General features: G+C 42.9%; 1 protein-coding gene across 1 annotated transcript in view; it reads right to left on the reverse strand.

The window, feature by feature from the left end:
• Window positions 1–482: 482 nt before the first annotated feature.
• The window catches only part of LOC114227056 (polyunsaturated fatty acid lipoxygenase ALOX12-like), a 29,168-nt gene continuing 5,376 nt past the window's right edge, over window positions 483–24,274 (reverse strand). The window contains exons 8-14 of the mRNA XM_054709499.1: window positions 19,683–19,892; window positions 14,055–14,141; window positions 13,664–13,833; window positions 13,038–13,159; window positions 1,091–1,191; window positions 790–957; window positions 483–665 (exon numbers count right to left, since the gene is read on the reverse strand). Coding sequence (XP_054565474.1) covers window positions 483–665; window positions 790–957; window positions 1,091–1,191; window positions 13,038–13,159; window positions 13,664–13,833; window positions 14,055–14,141; window positions 19,683–19,892 — 1,041 coding nt within the window. The remainder of the gene's footprint in view (window positions 666–789; window positions 958–1,090; window positions 1,192–13,037; window positions 13,160–13,663; window positions 13,834–14,054; window positions 14,142–19,682; window positions 19,893–24,274) is intronic.

A 24,274-nucleotide genomic window follows, 5' to 3' on the forward strand; every position in this document is an offset into this window, starting at 1 on the left:
ACACATTAATGAAAACATAGATTAGAAATAAAAAAATATTTCCATTCTGATTTGGCAAAGTGATATATGCTAGCATTATACATCAGTGAGAGAGGATGGGCTCTTAAATAAACTGTGCTGGTATAATAGATTTTCCCAAAAGAAAAATTGGAATTGAATATTTATCTCACACAATATTAACAAATCTGTCTCAAAATGATTATATAATAAATGAAAAAGAGAAATTTTCCAGAGGTAGGAGAAGGCTACATGAGTGAATAGTTGATCTCTTTAAGGAATGTATTTTCAAGTTAAAGGTCATTCTGTTAGATGACTTGGAAGTGGGGACAGTGACTCAGGCTAGTGATATATTCAAGGAGGGAATTCAGACAGAAAAGAAAATAGAACAAGAGTAACTCAGATGCAGGAAAACATAAAACTCAAAAGCAAAATGTTAACCCTAGTATTGGCCTGTGGTCTTTGAAAGGCCATTATACTGGGGCTCAGATAGCATCACTGTTAAGCTCTATGCAGCTCGGTTTCAGGTATTCATAGGGAATGTCTCGCTGCTCATTCCGGGCCACTATCTCCCTTTCCAGGTTGTCCAGATCTGCTTGAAATTGTCTTAAAACAACCTTGGGCTCAGGGCCTGAGAAATATTCTTCTGTGTGATACCCCAGGGGTACCTGAAGCAGAAAAGAAAGATTTATCAGCTTCTAGTTCCAAAACACAGGGACCAGAGCCCAGTCCCACATTCTGAAATTTCTTTTCTGTTATCACTGCCCCAGAATTCCCAAAATCCCCTCTTACCATGTTTGGCTTCTGCTGGTGCACTTGCTTCACGAAAAGCATCTGAAGACAGCTCTGCCTGACATCTGGGAGTGAGCCCATCAGTGTGGCCATTGTCACATCTTCCTTGGTGGTAGGAGGGGGTATCCGCATTGTGCATGGGGTGTTAGGGACCCAGAACAACCAGTCCTGCCAAGTGGGGAGGAATCTGGAGTCAACCAGACACTCTGATATGCAGGGCTCTAGCCCCCAACTCTTTCCTTCAAACATACCCTAGACCAGGCACTTTCCCTCAGGGACCCAGGCTTTCAGTTGTCCATACCTGGCTGAAGTTGACTGCTGCATGCTGGGCAGTGCATGTGAAGAGGCACATGGTAAGGAAATGACAGAGCTGAGCCCGGGACTGGAAGGAGACAGGAAAACCTAGAAGAAGAAATACCAAGGTTTAGAAACTGCAATCCCTGAAACAGATAAGGAAATAAGTGCTGATTTCTGGAGATACCCATATATTATGATTAGTGTGCATTCATTCATATAAAATATATACTGCATCAAAAAGAATAAAAGAAGGAGGAGAAAATGGCGGCAGAGTAGGCAGATGTTTTCCCAGCCTGGTCCTGGAGCAGAAAGAGAGAACAGCTGAGGGTCGCACTGGGAGTGTTTGTTAGCAAGCTGAGGGACAGCTGAACGCCAGGAGAAGGTGGGGGACTGCTGGATGGAGTTCCCCTGACAGGGCAGCCCCCACGATGTCTGGGTCCCCTCCAGGAGCTATGGGCACTGATGGCGAAATCTCGCCATCTTGAAAGGGAAGGTGGATTTTGTCCGAGGCCTGAAAATCAACAACTGCGGCAACCGCCCAACAGCTGTTTGCCCCAGAGCACTGATCCCAGGAGGCGCGAACTGCTTGGACTCAAAGGCGCTCTTCACTCCACCACGGAAAGGTCAGATTACTCCAGGGATAGGGTGAGGTTCTAGTTCCTGCCAGAGAGAGAAATGAGCACGTGCACGCGCGTGAGCGAGCATGCACGAGCACACAGGAGCACTGTGGGAGCTGGATGACCAGGGAGGTTTGAGCCAGGAGAGGTGGCTGTTGGGGCCAGTGTGATCCATGATTGTGGGGCCTCAGAGCTGCTAACAGGGGGGAATCTCTAAAGAGCAACCAGTTTTGATCTGATGTGGAAGGATAGCCTGGGAGTTTCAGGGGTGTGAAGTTGGCTTGAACTTGCCCACCAGCCTTTGCAAACCAGCATTGAGTGCCATAGAGGAAAAAAGGTTAGAGAGGCCTTAGAGTCCTGCAAGTCAACCCAGAAACACTGCCACCCAGAGGCTGAATCACAAATTGACTCTGGTCTAATGCTATATAATAAAAGCCTAATATACAAATTGACTGAATGGCGGAACGACTGGTGGAACGACCTGTCACTCTGATGCACACTGATCACCAGGGGGCAGATGCTCAACACAGGAGCTTCCTCTAGCCCGCAGGCCCCAGGCCAGCAAAGGTGGATGTTAGCAGGGACCCTCCAATCTCCCCGCCAGTTGCCCTGCAGAGGGAGGCAATCAGAGGTGGCGGTGGGGAGATCAGGGGTTGGGGCCAACTGATGAGCTGCCAGCACCACCCCCCGATCACCCTGCCAGTCGCCTCCAAGGCAGTTGCCAGCGGGGGCCCCCGATTGCCCCACTGGTCACCACACAGATCAGCCCTGATCGCTGGCCAGGCCTACGGACCCTACCTGTGCACAAACTTTGTGCACTGGGCCTCTAGTAAAAAATAAAGGAACACCAGAAATTAAGACACCCCCTGCTTAAAAATCAAGACTGAATTACAACACTGAGGAGCAGTGAAACGCAGGGAACTGCAATACTGCCCAGACTGGGAAACAGGCGTGCAAAACAGAACAATAGAGGAAGTGAATGACCTTAACTACTGCACATTTTTTTTAATTTTAATAAATTTTTATTTTTTTTAATTTTTATTTTTTTGCAACATTTACTTAAGAAACTATTTTTTTTCTTTTTTCCTCACTTGATTTTACCTTTTTAATTATTACATTTTTATTTGTAATCCACATTATTACTACTACTATTTTACCTTTTTTATTATATTTATTTTTGGGTTTTTGTTATTATTTTTTTAAGTGTCATTTTCATTTTTTTTCTTTTACTTTGGGATTAGTGTTCTACAGTCTATTTTCACCTTTCCTTCACCATTGTTTTATTCTATCTCAACTCTACCTTTATGCCATCACTCTCTGCCTAACCTTCCCCCCTTTTGGTGTCCTGTTTATCTTAACCCTTTCCTGCTCTAGATTTTCCCTATTCTTTCTGTTTACACCCTGCTAAAATTTCACCCTACCTATATATATAATCTCCAACCCCCTGCTCCAAGTCCATCACACCTCTCTCTTCACTGTCTTAACTATAAAAAAAATTGTTTTTCTCTCTGTCCTTTTGTTGTTGTTTGCTTGAATGTTGATTATATTGAATTTTTATGCTTTTTTGTGAGATTGATTTGCTTATTCTTTTTGTTTGTTTGTTTGCTGTGGGTTTTTGTTGGTTTTTTTTTTACTTCTGTTATCCCTTACCTTGCTTGATATTAGTTGGTGTTGTAGGTTGTATTAATCACCAGGTACTTGTTGCTGGCATTTGCTGTGATTAGTGGTTGTTCTATTGGAGTTTTCTTCCCATATATATAGTTTGTTCCTCTTTTCTCTCTTAGTCTCATTCTAGTCTCTCTCATTCTCCTCTCCCCAATTTCATTTTTGACACTCTTTTTTCTTTCTTTCTTTCTTTTTACTCTTCTTTCTCTCCTATCCCCTAATTTGCCTTTCTCTGGTGGTCACCTTTATTGGAGATTATTAACCTTTTGCACTTGGATGTCGAGTGTGACTCGACAAGGTTAGCACCGGTAGCAGTTCGAGAAAAAAGCAAGCGAGTGCAAAGGGTTAATATCATGAATACATCACTGTTCAGTGCCTTGTGTGTTGTACCTGCTTGTGTTGTATTTTGTGCCTTTAAATCAACGCATGAGAGAGAGAACTACATAACCAGACATCCAGAGAAGAGAGACCATGGGGAGACAAAGAAACAGCCCACATAAGAAAGAAAAGCAGGCATCACCAGAGAAGGAAGTAAATGAATTAGAGGCCAGCAACCTATCAGAGAAAGAATTCAGAGAAATGGTCATAAGGTGGATGAAAAGAATGGAAGACAAATTCGACAATATGAGTAAGAACCAAGAGGAAATGAAGAATAACCAAGAAGAAATGAAAAATGACATCGCTGCTGTAAAGAACTCAATAGAAAGCATCAAGAGTAGACTAGAAGAAGCAGAGGACCACATCAGTGAGCTAGAAGACAAGATGGAAAAAAATACCCAAGTAGAGCAGCTTCTAGAAAAGAAAATGAAAAAGCAGTAGGAGAGCCTAAGGGAACTTTGGGACAACACAAAACAAAACAACATCCGCATAATAGGGGTTCCAGAAGGAAAGGAAACTGAGCAAGGAATAGAAAACCTGTTTGAAGAAATAATGACAGAAAACTTTCCTGATATAGGGAAGAAAAAACCCACACAAATCCAAGAAGCTCACAGAGTCCCAAGCAAAATGAACCCCAAAAGACTGATGCCAAGGTACATTACAATTAAATGGGCAAACACCAATGACAAAGTAGGAATCTTAAAAGCAGCCAGAGAGAGACAGAAAGTTACATACAAAGAAACCCCCATCAGACTAGCAACTGATTTCTCAACAGAAACTCATCAGGCCAGAAGGGAATGGAATGAAATATACAAAGTCATGAAAAGGAAGGGTCTCAATCCAAGAATACTGTACCCAGCAAGGCTATCAATCAAAATTGAAGGTGAAATCAAAAGCTTCACAGACAAAAAAGGGCTAAGGGAATTTATCACCACCAAATCAGCAATGCAAGAAATGCTAAAGGGTCTGCTGTAAAAAAAAAAAAAGAAAAAAAGAAAAAAAAGAAGAAAGAAAGAAAGAAAGAAAGTAAAAAAGAGAAAGCGAAGAAGAAACACAGGAGTATAGAATAAAAATGGCGACAAATAAGTATCTATCATAATAACTTTAAATGTAAATGGATTAAATTCTCCAACAAAAGACATAGGGTAACAGATTGGATAAGAAAACAAGACCCATATATCTGCTGTCTACAAGAAACCCACCTCAGAAAAAAAGACGCACACAGACTGAGGGTGAAGGGATGGAAAAAGGTTTTCCAGGTGAATGGAAATGAAAAAAAAAAGCTCGGGTAGCAATACTTATATCTGACAAATTAGATCTGAAAGTGAAGGACATAACAAGAGATAAGGAAGGCCATTTCATAATACTAAAGGGAGCAATCCAACAAGAAGAAATAACTCTGGTAAATATATACCCACCCAAATACATAAAAAAAAAACTCCTGGAGGAGTTTAACAGCAATCAGCAAGGGAGAGATTAATAGCAATACAATCATAGTAGGAGACTTTAATACACCACTATCACCACTGGACAAATTCTCTAAACAAAAAATCAGCAAAGAAACATCGATCCTAAATGACTCACTAGACCAGATGGAATTAATTGAAATCTTCAGAACATTTCACCCCAAAGCCACAGAATATACATTCTTCTCAAGTGCACATGGGTTATTTTCAAAGATAGACCATATGGTGGGTCATAGGCAAAGTCTCTTCAAATTTAGAAGATAGAAATCATATCAAGCATCTTCTCAGATCACAGTGGCATAAATCTGGAAATCAACTACAATAAAAACAACCCAAAGAAATCAAACACATGGAGACTAAACAGCATGCTATTAAACAATGATGGGTTACCAGAGATATCAAGGAAGAAATAAAAAACTTCATGGCAACAAATGACAATGAAAACACAACAATCCAAAATCTATGGGACACAGTGAAAGCAGTCTTGAGAGGGAAGTTCATAGCTCTACAAGCCTACTGCAAAAAACAAGAAACAATGGTAATAAATTACCTAACCCTACAACTCAAAGAGTTAGAAAGAAATCAACAAGAAAAGCCCAGTGTAAGCAGAAGGAAGGAAATAATAAAGATCAGAGCAGAGATAAATGACATAGAGACCAAAGAAACAATACAAAAGATCAACAAAACCAAGAGCTGGTTCTTTGAAATGATAAACAAGATTGATGAACCTTTAGCCAGACTCAACAAGAAGCAAAGAGTGGACCCAAATAAACAAAATCAGAAATGAAAGAGGCGAAATAATAACAGACCCCGCTGAAATACAAAGGATTGTTTCAAAATACTATGAACAACTCTATTCCAACAAACTGAACAACCTGGGGGAAATAGATATATTCCTAGAAAAATATAACCTTCCAAAACTCAATCAGGAGGAATCTAAACAGCTCAATAGGTGAGTAACTATGGAAGAAATTGAAGCAGTCATCAAAAAGCTTCCGGCAAACAAAAGCCCGGGGCCAGACGGCTTCACAGGAGAGTTTTACCAAACATTTAAGGAAGAAATAAAACCTATCCTCCTCAGACTATTCCAAAAAATTCAAGAGGAAGGAACACTTCCAAGCTCTTTCTGTGAAGCCAGCATCACCCTAATACCAAAACCAGATAAAGACAACACAATGAAAGAGAATTACAGGCCAATATCCCTCATGAACATAGATGGCAAAACCCTCAACAAAATTCTAGCAAATCGGCTCCAGCAGTACATCAGAAAGATCATACACCATGACCAAGTAGAATTTATCCCAGGGATGCAAGGATGGTACAATATCTGTAAATCAATAAACGTGATACATCACATAAACAAACTGAGAGATAAAAATCACAGTCATATCAATTGATGCAGAAAAAGCATTTGACAAAATCCAACACTCTTTCCTGATAAAAACTCTCAACAAGGTGGGAATAGAAGGATCATACCTCAATATAATAAAAGCTATTTATGATAAACCCACAGCAAACATTATACTCAATGGGCAAAAACTAAAACCATTTCCCCTAAGAACAGGAACAAGACAGGGATGCCCACTCTCACCACTCCTATTTGACATAGTACTGGAAATATTAGCCATTGCAATCAGACAAGAAGAAGAAATAAAAGACATCCAAATTGGAAAAGAAGAAGTAAAACTATCCTTATTTGCAGATGACATGATACTATACATAAAAAACCCAAAAGACTCCATCAAAAAACTAATAGACTTAATAAATGAATTCGGCAATGTAGCAGGATACAAAAATAACGCCAAGAAATCTATGGCCTTTCTATACACCAATAGTGAACTTATAGAAAGAGAGACTAAAAAAGCAATCCCTTTACCATCACACCAAAAAAATTAAGATACCTAGGAATAAACTTAACTAAGGAGGTAAAAGACCTATACATGGAAAACTACAGGACACTGAAAAAAGAGATAGAGGAAGACGTAAACAGATGGAAAGAACATACCATGTTCATGGATTGGTAGAATCAACATCATTAAAATGTCCATACTACCCAAAGCAATCTATAGATTCAATGCACTCCCCATTAAAATACCAATGGCATATTTCACAGACCTAGAAAGAACTCTCCAAAAATTCATCTGGAATAAAAAAAGACCCTGAATAGCCACAGCAATCCTGAGAAAGAAGAATAAAGTAGAAGGGATCTCAATACCAGATTTCAAGCTGTATTACAAAGCCACTGTTCTCAAAACAGCATGGTACTGGCACAAGAACAGACATATAGATCAGTGGAACAGAATAGAGAATCCAGATATCAACCCAAACCAATATGCTCAATTAATATTTGACAAAGGAGGCATGAACATACAATGGAGTCAAGACAGTCTCTTCAATAAATGGTGTTGGGAAAATTGGACAGATACATGCAAAAAAATGAAACTAGATCACCAACTTACACCATACACAAAAATAAACTCAAAATGGATACAGGACTTAAACATAAGACGGGAAACCATAAAAATACTAGAGGAATTCACAGGCAGCAAAGTCTCAGACATATGCCGAAAGAACTTCTTCAGTGATACTGCCCCTAGGGCAATGGAAGCTAAAAGAGAAAATAAACAAATGGGACTACATCAAAATAAAAAGCTTTTTTACAACAAAAGCAAAAATACACAAATGGAACTACATCAGGCTAAACATCTTCTGCACAGCAAAGGAAACTGTCAATGAAATAAAAAGGCAACCTACCAAATGGGAGAAAATATTTGCAAATCACATATCTAATAGGGGGTTAATATCCAAAATATATAAAGAACTCATTCAATTCGATAGCATAATAAACCACAAGTCCAGTTAAAAAGTGGACAGAAGATCTGACTAGACATTTCCCCAAAGACTCAAAGATGGCCAACAGGTATATGGAAAAGTGCTCAACATCACTAATCATCAGGGAAATGTAAGTCAAAATCATAATGAGATGTCACCTCACACCTGTTAGAATGACTATGACAAAAAGACAAGGAATAACAAGTATTGGTAAGGCTGTGGAGAAAAGAGAAGCCTTGTGCATTGTTAATGGGAATGTAAATTGGTGAAGCCACTATGGAAACCAGTATGGGAATTCTTTTAAACAACTTAAATATAGATCCAGCAAATACACTTCTGGATATTTATCCAAAGGAAACAAAAACACTGACTTGAAAAGGTATCTGCACCCCAAGTTCATTGCAGCATTATTTATCATAACCAAGACATGGAAGCAACCACCGTTGTTGGTATGGCTCAGTTGGTTGGGCATTGCCCTATGCAACAAAAGGTTGCTGATTCAATTCCTGGTCAGTGCACATGCCAGGTTATGGATGGAGAGCTCCAGTAGGGGAAATGCGGGAGGCAGCTGTTCAATAGTCCTGTTCCTCAATAACAGCTACGTTTCTCTTTCCCTCACTCTTACCATCTCTCCAAAAGTAAATTAAAAAAAATTTTTTTAAAGGCATGGAAGAAACCTAAGTATTCATCAATGGATGAATGAATAAACAAAATTATATTTATATATTTGAATATTATTTAGCCACAAAAAAAAGAAGGAAGTCTTTCCATTTGTGACCACCTGGATGGACATTATGGTAAGTGAAAAAAAATAGACCAAAAAAGATAAAATATTCTATGATCTAACTTATACATGGAATCTTAAAAAAATAGGGGGCGGGGATCCTGAGATCATAGACACAGAGAACAGATTGGTGATTGACAGAGGTGGGGATAAAGATGGGTGAAATGGGTGAATGTGGTCAAAAGTTACAAACTTCCAGTTATAAAATAAATAAGTCATGAGATGTAATGTACAGCTTGGTAACTATAGTTAATAATACTATATTGTATATTTGAAAGTTGCTAAAAGAGTAGGTCATAAAAGTTCTCATCAAAGGAAAAACTGGGTAACTATGTGTGGTGATGGATATTAACTAGACTTACTGTGGTGATCATTTCACAATACATATAAATCTTGAATTGTTTTGTTGTAAATTTGAAATTAATAATTTATATCCATTAGACCTCAATTAAAAATCACTAGATAAAGGCTACAACCCTAAAGGTATAAGGGTAAAAGACTTTAACAGGCACTTCATATCAGAGGATATTCCAATGACTATTAAACCAAGAAAAAAGTATTCCCCAGTCTTTTAGGAAAATTCAACTTAAATTCACAATATGACAGATCTACATACTCACCAAAATGGCTAAATTGAAAAAGATAGAAATATATTTTCATGTATTTGAGACTATATGGAGCAACTATAACTGAAACTCTCATGAACGAAGTGGAAACCAGTACAACCACCTTGGAAAAGGGTCAATAACTACTGAAGCTGATTTTCACATACTTTATGGTCCATCCGATCCACACCTATGTATTAATAGAACAGGAAAACACACACAGAAATGTTCAAAATAGCATTATATTGATCACCCCAACTGGAAACAATACTAATTGCCCATCAATAGCAAAAAGGAAAAATAAATGGTGCCATAATCATTTAATGGAGGTTACCACAATGATAATGAACAAACTACATGCTGCATGCAACAATGTGGGAAAATCTCAGACATAGTGTTCAGAGAATGAAGCCAGAGACAAGTAAGTGCATGCTTATATTTCCATCTGTCAAAGGTCAAAATAAGTAAAACTAACAGATCTAGAAGTCAAAGTAATGGTTACTTTCACGTGGGTATGACTGGAAGTGTACACAACGGGCTTTCGGAGGGAGCTGGTAAAGTTCTGATTCTTGATCTTCATGCTAATTATACAGGTGTGTCACCATAGTAACACATCACTAAGTTGTACACCTATGATTTCTGTACTTTTTCCTAAGTTTGTTGTATTTCAACGAAATTGCTGTCTCCCCAAAAGGGGTTCAGTGCTTACAGATAGCTGGGTAATGATGCAGAGAAAGAGAAGTAATTGATTCTGTTAAAATACAGGAAGGGTGTCAAAATCAGCTATCCATTCCACTCAATATACAGGTGACAGTTTTAAAATATAGTTTCTATTATTATACAGTTGTGCTGAGGCCAACAGGTCAGGAGATAACTGCCATGGAAAAGATATGTTATACTCACAGATCCCAAGAGATGGGTACCTGCCACACCACAGGGGACCACACTGGGAGCACCAGGGTTGGTCAACAGGCAGAGGGGGTGAGAGGAAAAGGTAGCAGGAGCCTTTGTCATGGTTTCCATGAGAAGGAACAGGCAAGACAGAATAAGCCTGTTTAGGACAGGCTAGTTGCAATACTTCCAGTGGGCTCTGGAGTGTGGTAGCTGTCCCTAGTCTGGTACCTAGCCTGAGGTGATTAGGCCAGGGGAATAGTGGCCCAGAGTGTAAGAGCTCAATGGAACTGGTGGTTGGGACTTCTGGAATATGAAAGCATGCTCCCAGAGGAGTGGTTTGCTATATCTGAGAATCAGCTGGCCCTGGGAAGGGTGGTGCTTCTGGATCAACAAGATTCCAAGATGTCAAAGTATCAAAACTGCAGAATAAACAGACATGATGAATGCAGTGAGATGGAGTCATAGAGTTTGATGCCTGACCAAGGTCATCTACTGCATGGCTGGGCCTGGACTCTCCTAATTCACACGCTAATCATATTGAGGAGGTATTTTTGTGTGGGGTGGAGCATATGATTAAACTCATCTAACACTATGTACTATGCAGGTTTCAGCACTGTCACACATCATATCATTGGGTCTCAAAAATTCTATCAGGTTAAATGTGAGGATGGTGACCAAATAAACGTCCATTTTAAATATAAGGAAACTAAAAGTCAAAGAGAAAGAGATCCACTGGATGGGTCAAGGTCACATAGATGGAAAGAGACAGAAACCAGCACTTTAGAAACAAATTTTAGTGTGTGGCCTTTAATGATAATAATCCTATCTAATAAAAGAGTAATATGTAAATTAACTGTCACTCCGTGACAAAAATGGCGAGGCCCTTATCTGATGCTGGCAGCGACGCACCAGCAACATGAGCCCAGCATGTGCTCCTTGGCCATGGAGGGAGGGGAGAGGCCTCAGGCCAGAGGACTGGGGGTGGGATGTGTGCTCAGCGTCCCCGCCTCTGCTGTGCGGAGGGAGGGAAGGGGCCTGTGGGGATGCGAGCCCAGCACCCCAGCCATGCAGAGGGAGGAGAGGACCCAGAAAAATGGATCTTTCCAGTTCCTGATGCTATCGGAGCCCTATGGGTGCTGGGATCCTCCGCCTGCAGCCCACAGTTGTAGCCCAGCAGCCCCAGTCGTGGACTGGAAGCCCCCTGCTCATAGTCCAGAGGTGACCAGCGTGGTGCTGTGGTGGTGTGTGGGGGGGGGTGTCTGGCGGGCACACTACAGACATCAAATCACTGCTGCAGAGGCCACCCCCCACACACACACTCGCAAGTAGTATGGTCCAAGGGGCTGACTCCTGAGGCATGGCTCCCATGGCAGCTGATGTGCACCACGCTGGGCAGGAAAGCCAGACCTGAGAGCCCAAGCCCCAGAGTACCTGAGCTGCAGGGCCTTGTGGACTGGAGCCCTGAGGAGGCCCCAGGACAAGCATCTTTCCAGAAGCTGTGCGGAAGGAGGGGAGGAGCCTCTGGCTAGAGGCCGGGGTGAGGGATGCTGGCGTCTTTGCAGGCTGGGCTGAGGGACAACCCCTCCCCACTGCCACCCCCTGCAACCTGTGCACGAATTTCGTGCACCGGGCCTCTAGTGGAGGAATAATAGAGCAAAGAGAACATTCAGAGTTGAGGGAAAGGAATGGGGGAATCAGAAACTAAAGCTTATATATGACTGTGTTTTGTAAATTCTTAAGGTGGACATTTCATGGGAAGAGGATGGCCAGGCAGAGGTAAAAGCATCTTTTGGGTTATGGGATGCTGAAGGAAAGAAATAAAAAGTACCAGAGAACATTCAGTCCTGAAAGGGTCAGGGTGGTAGGGGTGTTTCCCAGACCCTCCCAAGAAAGCCTCCCTCCAAGGGTCTGGCATTGGCATATTAAAATTTGTATTCCCATGTCCCGGACATAATAGCTTCCCAGTAAATGTTTGTACTTGTTCCACAAGCTGAGGATGGGACTCAAGGTGTTGGTGTGAAGTATGCAGGGGCAGGGCCTGAAGGACAATTTGAAACAGATGAGGTTGGCCCATGTGTGCTACAGAGAGGAGAATGAAACTAGGCAAAGCTCAAAAACACTGTATTTCTTCTTCATAGATTAAAATGTGGAGTGGAAGAATGAAAGGTAGTAGGTAGACCCTAGTGAGGAAATGTACTGGTTAGGGAAATCTTAGATTCAGTTTTACCTAGAAATGACCCTGCACTCTGGTAATGTGCAGTGTGCTTGGACCCTCTGTGTGTGGTGGACAGTAGCAGGCAAGAGGAGAAGGGAGGGAAAGCCAGAGAGGGTCATTATGGACTTTGTTGGGAAATTTTTCCCCACTTATTTTCTTAGGAAGAGCATCAGAGGGCACAAGCAGGGTCTGAGCAGATCCCCCACTGGTTGTGGTTTTGTACCCACAGATCCCCCTGCTGTGGCAGGCTGGGGGCATCAGTGGAAGGAATGGGGTATGGTCATAAAGGCTGATAATCAGTTATTTCAGGAGGAAAATCCTTTGGTTTGTAGGACTGTCCTAACACTTATGAAGTGGGAATGGTCTTCATATGCTTCATGTGTGGAGGGCAAGAGGGTGATGAGTTTTTAGGTTCATGTCCCCAGAAGGGCAAGATTGACAAGGGATTCTGGGCAGAGTGTCCAAGGAGCTCACTTCTCTGGGGAGGGATCTCACCTCGGTCCTGGGCGTGGCACAGACCCACCTCAGTGATCTCCCGACACCAGGCCTGCAGCTCAGGGTCCCCTTTCACGACGTCATCTCTGTGGTAGAAGAGGTGGACAATCCCCTCCACGTACCTGCCCAGAGGAGAAGGGAGCTGAGTACCTTCAGAGTAGAAGCTCTAGTCTCTGACTGCTACTCCTTTTTTTGTGGCCTCAGCCAAGTTCTTTTCACTGTATCTGGGTACAGATTATACAAGACTTACTTTTTGGGACATCCCTGAGCTCATACTACACACTAGTTTAGAAAGGAAGAAAATGTGAATCCTTAGTTTTAATAGTTCCCTAAACATGATTAATAACCATTCTTCCTAACAAAACCCTGGTTCTTCTAGATCCCCATCTCCCCATTCCCAAGTCTCCCAACCCATGCTCTCTACTTTTTTATTCTACTTTCCTCCTTTTCACATCCAACTCACTGTCTCTTCACCATTCCTCATCTCTCCCAGGATTGAGTCCTCTGCTCCTCCTGTCTGGAACTTCTTCTTTCATGTTCCTTATGCCCCATGCTGACATCAAGACAGAGACCCACTCTCCCTCTCCCCAATAGCTGTCCATTTCTCAACTACCACTCTCACCCACCGGGCAATGATCTCCCAGAGCCGTACAGCATCATGGGCATAGAGAGCACTTGAGATTCCAAGCAGGCCCCGGTCAGCCAGATCTTCAGGAGGACAGAGAGAACGGTAGGTCAGCTTAGCCATGGCCCGACGGAGTAACTGCACATGGGGTCCTCCACCTGTGCTCATTGCCTGGAATTTGAGAGTTGACAGGTCTCACGGAATAGAAGAGCTGCAGAATCTTATATAAGGGTTTCAGTGTTGGGATTTGCAAAATTAAAGGTATAAAAGGAACAGGCACATAGGTTTAAGGGCCAGGACATTCATACTAGGTGGTCTGAGACTGTGAAGATGGCAGGAGGTTGTAGAGAGATAAAAGATTAGGCAGCTGCATGCCCCCATTTCCTCTTTACCTGACTAAATATTCCACTATCAGAGTCTATTTGGGCCCGTCCCCTGATGTTGATCTCCATGATGAAGCGGATGTGTGGGATCAGGAGCTGGATGAAGAAGATTAGAGTAGTTAATGGAGTACATGCTTGAGTCCTCCCTTGTAGGGAGTGGCTTTCAGCCTGGTGATGTTGTCTCCTCTGGAACTTTTCCTCCCTGTCCTGGATCTTTTCCTTTGTAGGCTGGTCTTCTTCTGCTTCTATGATCACTAACTCTCATGTTCTCCATGACTCTACTGTAAGTGGGACTCTGGAGCTAGAATGACCTGGGTTTGAGTCCTGGGTTTTAACCCATCATTCTGATACTTGTTCAAGGCCATATACCCCCTAAATGTCAATTTCTTCATGTCAATCAGGATGATAAAAAGTCTCCTAAGGCAGGTGCTGTGGTGGTGATTATGTGAGTGATATATAGAGAGTGTGTAGCTCAGTGCCTGGTACACAGAAGCATTGATTAGGAGATATTGTCATTACTTTTATTGTATCCACCTTCAATGTGGTTGTTCATTTAGAACCTATATCTTAGCATTCTATAGAATTTCATGATTCTTCTATCATTCACATCTCATTCTGTAAACTAGCTTCTCTGTTCATTTCAAGGCTCTTCCTCCAACTGCTCATTGTTCTATTCTTGGATTCTTTTGAGGACAGGGTACCTTCAGTCAGAATTCTAAGAGCCAAATCAAGCTACCTGCTTAAACAGCAAATGGGTTGTCATCAAATATGTTCCCCTTTATAATTATCTCCTCTTTCCTGCTTTTCCTTTAGTTATTAAAAAAAGTGCACCAAAGTCCCAAGATGGTGGCATAGTGAAATGCTTGTACTTGCCACCTCCCACAACCACGTCAAAATTACAACTAAAATACAGAACAGCCATCGTTCAGAACTGTCTGAATGCTGGCTGAACGGAAGTCCTACAACTAGAGAAGTAAATAAGAAAGCACATTGAGACTGGTAGGAGGGGTGCAGGCACAGAATGGTCTAGTTTTTAAATTGGGAGTAATATCTCCAAGGCTTCCCAGGAGAAGCAGGGGGTCCCAGCTGCACACCAGAACCTTCCATTCCAGGGTTCCAGATCTGGGAAGCCTATAACTTTGGCCAGTAAAAACCAGTGGGGATTGTGGCTGAGTGACATGGAAGCTGCTGGAGTCCCAGGTATTCCTCTTAAAGGGCCTGTGCACAAACATACATGGTCATGCTTCCTCTGAGCCCCAGCTTCAGGTGGAAGCTTTAAGGAAATCCAGGGATATATGGAGAGGAAATGAACTCTGCCATTGGGGCAAGAAATCAGGGGCAGCTTTCTCCCAGATAGGGGTACTCACAGGGGTTATTGTTCCTGTGCTGGGACCTCCCCCATAGCAGAGCTGACTGGCAGCGTATCTAAGTTTCCATCACCATGGCTAACACTGTTAGCTCTGCCCTGGTGATTCCTTGAGAACCCCACCCCATCCAATTTGCTGCCCCACCCAAGCTGTTTGATGTGTATTTTCTGTATGAATGGCCTGTCCTGGCTCAGGTTTCAGACTTTCTTAAAATCTCTTAAACAAGCTGCAGCTGGAGTCAGTGTGCTCCAAACCTATCAGTAAGAGGCCCAAGACCTGGCACTAGCACCAGTCTGCCTTACTTCACAGCTGGGCCTCGCTTGGGCACTTTCTATCCCAATACAAATAACAGCCATCTGCAGATCACTCTGTAGCTCCTGCAGAGTGGCCCCAGGTAGTGGCTGACTTTGTACCTGCTGGAAGGCCCCAGAGCCAGTGCACCCAGTGAACAGCTTCAGAGCATACCAGATTATAGCTCTACTCATCCACAAGTGACACACTCAAAGGGAAGACTCAGTGTGCACCAAAGCCCCACTGAAGCAAGTATTGCTCCATAGGTTTGTCTTCTGAATAGCAGCTCTTCCACTGTAGTCACAGCAGGTCCTCACAGCCAATTGGCCTGGAGGTCAATTCCTCCAAGTGAAGCCAACAACAATCAAGGCTCAACTACAATAAGACTGCACACATAGGTCATACAGGGGCACACCTAGAGTGCACAGCTCAGGTAATTGGGGATACTTAACCACTGGGCCCTACAGGACACCTAATACACAAGGCCAATCTACCAATTCCAGAAGACATAACATCTCTAGCTAATACATAGAAGCAAAAACAGGGAGGCAGCCAAAATGAGGAGACAAAGAAACATGTTACAAATGAAAGAAATAGAAGCAAGCAAACTACTGGACATAGAGTTCAAAACAATAGTTATAAAGTTACCTAAAGATCTTAATGAGTGCTTTAAGGAACTTAATAAGAGTTCCAAGGGAATTAGTGAGTGTCAAGAGAATTAGTGAGACTTCAAGGATCTTAGATAGAATGTCAAAGATATGAAAAAGGACCAGTCAGAAATTAAGCATACACTAACTGAAATAAAGAATAATGTACAGGGATTCAACAATAGAGTTAGAGGGTTCTAAGAATCAAATCAACAATTTGGAATATGAGGAAGCAAAAAACACCCAACCAGAATAGCAAAAAGAAAAAAGAATAAAAAAATATGAAGATAGTGTAAGGAGCCTCTGGGACAACTTCAGGCATACCAACATTTGCATTATGAGGGTTCCAGAAGGAGGAGAAAGAGAGAGCAAGATGTTGAAAACCTATTTGAAGAAATGATGACAGAAAACTTCCCCCACCTGGTAAAAGAAATAGACTTACAAGACTAGGAAGCACAGAGAGTCCCAAACAAGAGAAACCCAAAGAAGTCCACACTAAGACACATCATAATTAAAATGCCAAGGGTTAAAGATAAAGAGAGAATTTTAAAAACAGCAAGAGGAAAGCAGTTAGTTACCTACAAGGGAGCTCCCATACAACTGTCAACTGATTTCTCAATAGAAACTTTGCAGGCCAGAAGGGAGTAGCTAGAAATCCCCAAAGTGATAAATAGCAAGGACCTATTACTAAGATTACTCTACCCAGCAAAGCTATCATTTAGAATTGATGGTCAGATAAAGAGCTTCACAGACAAGAAAAGGCTAAAGGAGTTCATCACCACCAAACTAGTATTATATAAAATGCTGAAACGTATTCTTGAAGAAGAAGAAGAAGAAGAAGAAGAAGAAGAAGAAGAAGAAGAAGAAAAGAGATCATAAATATGAACAATAAAATGGCAATAATACATGGCTATCAATAATAGAATCTAAAAATAAACAAACAAAAAATAAAATCTAAATAACAAAATAAACTGATGAATAAAATAGAATCAGAGACATGGAAACATGGAACAGATTGATGAATCTCAGAAGGAAGGGGAGTGGGGCAGGAAGAGATTAACCAAAGATCTTATATGCATATCTGCATTACCTATGGATACAGACAATAGGGTGGTGAAGGCCTGGGGCGGGGTGGGAGCCGGGTGGAGGGCAGTAATGGGGGGAACAGAGAGGGACACTTGTAATACTCTCAACAATGAAGATTTTAAAAATAAAAAGTGCACCTGCCACACCTGTGTGTCTCAGTGGTTGAGTGATGATCCATGCAACAATAGGTCTCAGGATTGATTCCCATTCAGGGCACAGGCCTGGAATTCAGGCTCCATCCCCAGTAGAGGGCATGCAGGAGGCAGCTGATCAATGTTTCTCATTGATGTTTCTATCTCTCCTCTCCCGTCCTCTCTCTCTAAACTCAATAAAAGCATATATTTTTTTAAATGTACCCAATCCTGACATGTGCTTTTTTTTTAATCATAGATTATTTTTATTTCAGTTTTTACCTGATTAATATATAGGAATCAGGCAGTTTGGATATTGATCAGAGTTTTTTGATGGTGGAAAAAGGGAAGGACACAAGTGATACTCCCATAATTAAGATATCAAGGGAGCGCAGATTGTTCTTTTCAGGAAGTTCATGGAGGGATGCTGGTGTCACAGAAAACACTATGACCACAGCAAGGAATAAAGAACCCAGAACAGAGTTCCTAACAGCAATGATAGAAATGATGATGATGAAAAAAATAACAGCAGAAAACGGACATTTTTCTAGCATTTACTAGTAGCCTGTAATGCCTTAACAACCCAACAATGGAGATAGTTATCCTCATTCAGAAATGAGGACCCTGAACACACATCTGTAAGTACTAAGACCAGGATTCAGGCTTCAGACCTGAGCAGTCTGAATCCAGAGCCTGAACAGGTTACCTTGGTAACTTCTGTAGGCTTAGCCCTCCTGGGAGTTCCAACAAAGAATGTCTGCCATGGGATGGAGTTGCTATGGTGAGGGAATATGGCTGCGGGGTGGAGGGGGGGCTTATCTAGTAAAAGCATTTTGAAATGTAAAATTGGGCATAAGTGATTCAACTAGGAGGGAGATGGTCATGCAAAGGCATCATGTGGTTATCAAATCTAACATCTCATGAACTCCATTAGTAACTATTTTGTCTATGTCACCTTAGAACACCAAACAACCACAGCCCAGAGGAGGGGTGGCATTGGAACTCTCAGTGACATTACAGATCAGTTGTTCTGTCTGCCAAATACTCATTTGCATATCTTGCCAACACTTCAAACTCTTTGTATCTAAAGCTCAATACCTCATCTTTGCCTCCAAACTGGCTTCTTTTCCTGACTACACTCTTTCTGACCACTGCTCTGCTTCATAGGCTTATAGATTTTTGCCCCCCTGCTCTGCCCTGTTCCCTGTATCAAAATGCCATTGATATTTGGAAAACCATTATAAGACAAGCACAAGCCTTATTTTGCTGCCTCCTGCCTAGCAATGGACACTGAACTCACTGTTTATAGCATCACAGTATGTTGGGGTCATTCCAACAGTATTCACTTTGTGAGCTCCTAGGTCTGGCAGTGGTGAGGCCTCTGACCTTTGTCTGCAATATTGCACAGACATAATGCAGGCAGTGTCTCCTCCCTTCCATCCCTGTCACCACCATGCGAATTTACATCTTTACTCTCCTCACTCTTGGGTGGATGTCAGTGACCAGCTGGGCTGCTATCCTTGCCCTTTTATCTTGTCCTCCTCATAACATTCGGTTGCAGTAGAACATTCTCCATCAATACTATAGTGTTTATAGCTGTCTCTTGGTATTTCCACCTCTATTCCCAGATATGGTTCTCTGGCTGTTTGTCATGCCTACCATTTGTCTTCCTAGCTTAATGGCAACATATTGGTTTAACAAATTATATTCCTACTCCCCTCCAGACCCATTGTTGGAGAATTTCAGAGAATTGACTTGCAATACTAGTATGTGTAGAAAATGCTAAATGACTTGATTTAATAGAGTAGATGATATCTATGTGTATTATTTCTTACAACTGCATGTGAATCTATAATTAGCTCAAAACTAAAATAATCTAAACATGAAAATATAACCACAAGATTCAAGGTCTTGCCATAGTTATTTTTCTCTTGTTCCCTCCTGCCTATGAAGATTTTTTGCCGTAATACCATATCAATGCTAGATTATTGCAAAGCAGGTTTGTTTCATATTCCCAGCCAGATGGATTAGGCTTTTTAAATCCTGAGGAACTGTTGCATTATTTCCTTTCTCTGGGATGTGAGCAAGAGGAGACATGGAGGGTAGAGTATGTACCTTGAAGACAGGATGCAGTCCTGGGAGGCACCTCATGGTCGCTACAGCGATGACCTCAGTCAGCAGATGAGTGTTCATCACGTGATATTGGAACATGAGCAGTTGGAAATCTGAACTACGAACCCAGGTCTTTGCTAGAAGCCAGGTAAGTGGAGGATCTGAAGGCAGGAATATTGGTGGGATGGGGTAGCTGGGATTGGGAGGCTGGATCTGCAATAAAAGAAATTAAGCATTCATTGACCTGTCATCATATGTTAGACACTGTGCTCAGTATTCCGGGGGAAACTGATGACTAAGATTATTTTATCCCAGGGGTTAGTACACTCATCCTCTGACTAGCTGTGGGGAAATGTACGTACCTTCATTGTCTGGTTCAAAGCAGGAGGAATTGCAAAGAGGAATCAGTATGACTGGGAGAAACCTGATGAGGATGTGAGTTAGGATGGTAAAATAGGAAGGAGAAGCTTGATGTATGAGGTAACTGACAGTTCTCCTAAATTGATTGATGAGAACAGTAAGAGTGAAAACACACTAAAACCAAGGAAGAGACTTTCAAGATGGAGGTGGAATAGGTGGATCTTACACTTACCTTCTTCCAGGACCAAACTGGAAATACAAGAAAATTAAAGAATAATTACCCCGAATAAACAACTAAAGACAAGCTGAAGAATCCTATCTAATAAAGAAGGAATATGCTAATTGACCATCACTCTGTCAAAAGATGGCTGAACCCACAGCTGAGGCCAAGTTCCCATAGGAGCCTTAATGAGCAATCAGCAGGGACCTGAGGCTATGCCCTCCCCGACCCCAGTGGGGCTTGACAGGGGAACTCAGGCCACGCCTCCCACCTGGCAGGGCTTGACAGGTGACCTCAAGGTGTGCTTCCCATCCTGGTGCTGGACTAGGGGACCTCAGGCTGCTCCCCCCACCCCAGCACCAGGCCAGGGGACCTCAGGCCATGCCCCCCACCAGGTGGGGCTTGACAGGGGACATCAGGCCATGCCCCCAACCCCAGCACCAGGCCAGGGGACCTAAGGCCGCACCCCCTGCCCCAGCACCGGTCCAGGGGACCTGAGGATGCACCCCCCTGCCTGGCGGGGCTTGACAGGGGACCTGAGGATGCACCCCCCTGCCTAGCAGGGCTTGACAGGGGACCTGAGGCTGTGCCCCTCTTCCGGTGCCAGGCCAGGGGATCTGAGGCTGCACCCCACCCCCTCCTGGTGGGGCTTGATGGGGGACCTGAGTCCTGCCCCCCACCCAGCGGGGCTTGACAGGGGATCTCAGGCCATGTCCCCTACCTGGCAGGGCTTGACAGGGGACCTCAAGGCATGCCCCCCGCCCCGGTCTGAGCTAGGGGACATCAGGCCACACCCCCCATCCAGGCGCCGGGCCAACGGACCTGAGGCTACATCCCCTGCCCGGTGGGGCTTGACAAGGGTGGGACTGGCCGGGTCTGGATCTAGCCCAATGAGGGGGGCGGGAGTCTGGCCAGGTCTTGGTCTCATGCAATTTTGAGGCGCATGTGGGTGGGCGGGGACTTGACTCTGGGTCCCGTGGTGCGCCCCAGACTCTGACAGGAGGAAGGTTTTCATATACATTTTACTAATTTTCTTTCATCTCTGACACTTATATTATAGAGAAAGGGAAAATAGCAATATTAAATTATTTCCTCTAATTAATCCCGTTTTAATGTGCACGAATTTCGTGCACTGGGCCACTAATATTCTTATAAACAAGGATTTAGAGAAACACATCAAAACTGGTAGGAAGGGCAGAGATGTGAAAAGGCAGGCCCCACTCCCACAGGTAGTGGCTAAGGTTCAGGAGGTATACCTCAGCTGTGAGGAGTTCCCCTGAGAAGCATGGGGCCTAATCCCCAGGCCATGCTCCCCAGTCCAATGCACCAGAGCCAGGAAGAAGCACCCACATAACATTTGACTGTAAAAAAATGAGCAGGGTTTCTGTCTGTCAAGGAGTAATGGAATGTGCTGGAGACACAGGTACCCTCTTAACCTTTTGCACTCGGATGTCGAGTGTGACTCGACACAGTTAGCATCGGTAGCAGCTCTTTTTATACTCTTTGAATGTATCAATAATTTGAAATATAAAAAAATCCAAATAAATAAGTTTGTATGAAAAGAAACTCCAGTTTTTTATTCTACTGCCGTGCTTTGTAAAATCTGGGGTATTTAAAAAATTAAATCCCGAGTAGAATAAAGGAATCGAGAAAAAAGCAAGTGAGTGCAAAGGGTTAAAGGGCTAATGCACAGGATTTCATTTGCAGCCACTCATTCTTGGTTCTGGTGGAGAGAGGGCAGTACAAACTGGAGTTGCCTAGAGAGAGTCTGAGGTTTGGACACTGGGGTGGAGTCAGGGAGATGGCTGCTTGGATACCTGTGCTGAGTCATTCTTCAGTGGCACGGTCACCATCTTTTCTAGGTGGAGCAATACCCTCCATGCAGCATCAGACTGGGGGAAAGCAATTACCCCACTCTCTTGAATCCCTCTTGCCCCACCCTGAGGAGGTTAAGCCCTGCTGAGGAGTCAACTTCATTGACCAGGGTGTATGAGTCTGGGCAGACTCAGGGGGTGTCAGTGACTAGTTTTGGGGTGGGGCCATTTCCCCCACTTTTCTGAGAACCTGACTGGCACTTCCTCCTCACAGGAGATCCAGTAGAAATACTCTCCTGTCTTCCCGTAGTCCCAACCTCTGGGCTCCAGACACCCCACCTATCTGACTACAAGGTCAGGGCAAAATCTGAGATAGACTCAGTTATGTGGCTCTGGAGAAGAGACCACACCCACCAGCTACCCTGAAGCCTGTACAGCACCTCCCCTTCATGGAAGATCCACTCGCCTCATTCTGCCGAACTCACCACAGGCTCTTTCAGTGACTGAGCCTTACAGGCAGCCAGCAGGCAGAGGCAGGCAGTGGTGGTTTCCAGGTTGCCTTGGAATGTTTGTTGACATGCCCCTCACCCAGTGCTGGTAAAAGCCAGCCTAGTGCACAGCTTGGTCCTTCCTATGCACTGCCAAGCCCAGCAGAGACAGCCACAGTCACTGGATCATATGTAGCTTTAAACAGGTTGCCAAGGGCCAGGCACAGACAGTATCTGACACTAGCCTGCATGAGAGTCTCTCCCAAGAGGCCCAGAACCAACACACCAAGTGGCCAGCTTCAGACAACTTTGGAGCTGGTTCCAATAAACTTTGCAAACAGCATATTCAAAAGGACATGTCAGTGGGCACTAAACTGCTGAGGCAAATTCCACTTTTTTCTTCCCCTCCTTTTCTTTTTTCTTCTTTGATTCTTTTCATTTTATTTCTTTTTCGTTATTTTTTATTTTATTTATTTTTCTATTTTTATTTTTATTTTTATTTTGGTCAGCACCTGCACAGTAACACACATGCCAGGCTCAGTGTTTAGCCTCACAGTTAGCCAGCCTGAAAGTCAATCCCACATACAAATGGGCCAACAACAATCAAGACTCAATTACAACAGCAAGGCCCACATAAGCCACACAAGTGAAATTCATAGAGCACCCAGGTCAGGAGATCAAGGAGACTGCACCACTGGGTCCCACAGGACACCAACTACATAAGGCCACCCCATGAAGACTGGAGTCAAAGAGGCAGCCAAAATATGGAGACAAAGAAAGAGGCCCCAAATGAAAGAACTGAGGAAATCTCTAGGGAAAAAAAAAGCTAAATGAAATGGAGGTAAACAATTTATCAGATATAAAACTCAAAGGAATGGTTAGAAAGACGATCAAGAAATTTAGTGATAACTATAACAACGTGAAAGGAGACATAGAAACCATGAAAAAGAACAAGTTGGAAATGATACCTGAAATCTAGAATACAATGAAAGGAATAAAAAGTAGGTGATGAAGCAAAGGATTGAATAGACAAATTAGATAAAAACACCGAATCAGGGCAGCAAAAAGAAAAAAGTATTAAAAAGAATAAGGAGCCCGGCCATTGTGGCTCAGTGGTTGAGCATCAACCCATGCACGAGGAGGTTACCAGTTCGATTCACAGTCAGGGCATTTACCTGGGTTGTGGACTCCATCCCCAGCAGGATGCCTGCAGGAGGCAGACGATTAATGTTGATGTTTCTCTCTCATCAATGTTTCTATCGCTCTCTCCCTCTCCCTTTCTGTCTCTCTAAAATCAATAAAAATACATATTTTTAAGTAATGATACATCCCATGTGGGGTTAATTTCCAAAATATATAAGGAACTCATTTAACTTAACAAAAGGAAGACAAACAATCCAATTAAAAAAATGGGCAAAAGACCTAAATAGATACTACTCCAAAGTGGACATACAGATGGCCAAGAGACATATGAACAAATGCCCAAAGCCACTAATCATCTGAGAGATGCACATTAAAATGGCAATAAGGTACCACCTCACACCTGTCAGAATGGCTACCAACAAATCAACAAGTGACAAGTGCTGGTGAGGATGTGGAGAAAAGGCACCCCTAGTGCACCGCTGGTGGGAATGCAGACTGGTACAGCCACTATGAAAAACAGTATGGAGTTTCCAGAAAACTTAAATACGGGATTGCCATTTGATCCAGTGA

The sequence above is a fragment of the Eptesicus fuscus genome, chromosome 20 (assembly GCF_027574615.1).
Source record: "Eptesicus fuscus isolate TK198812 chromosome 20, DD_ASM_mEF_20220401, whole genome shotgun sequence".
NCBI classification, from domain to species: domain Eukaryota; kingdom Metazoa; phylum Chordata; class Mammalia; order Chiroptera; family Vespertilionidae; genus Eptesicus; species Eptesicus fuscus.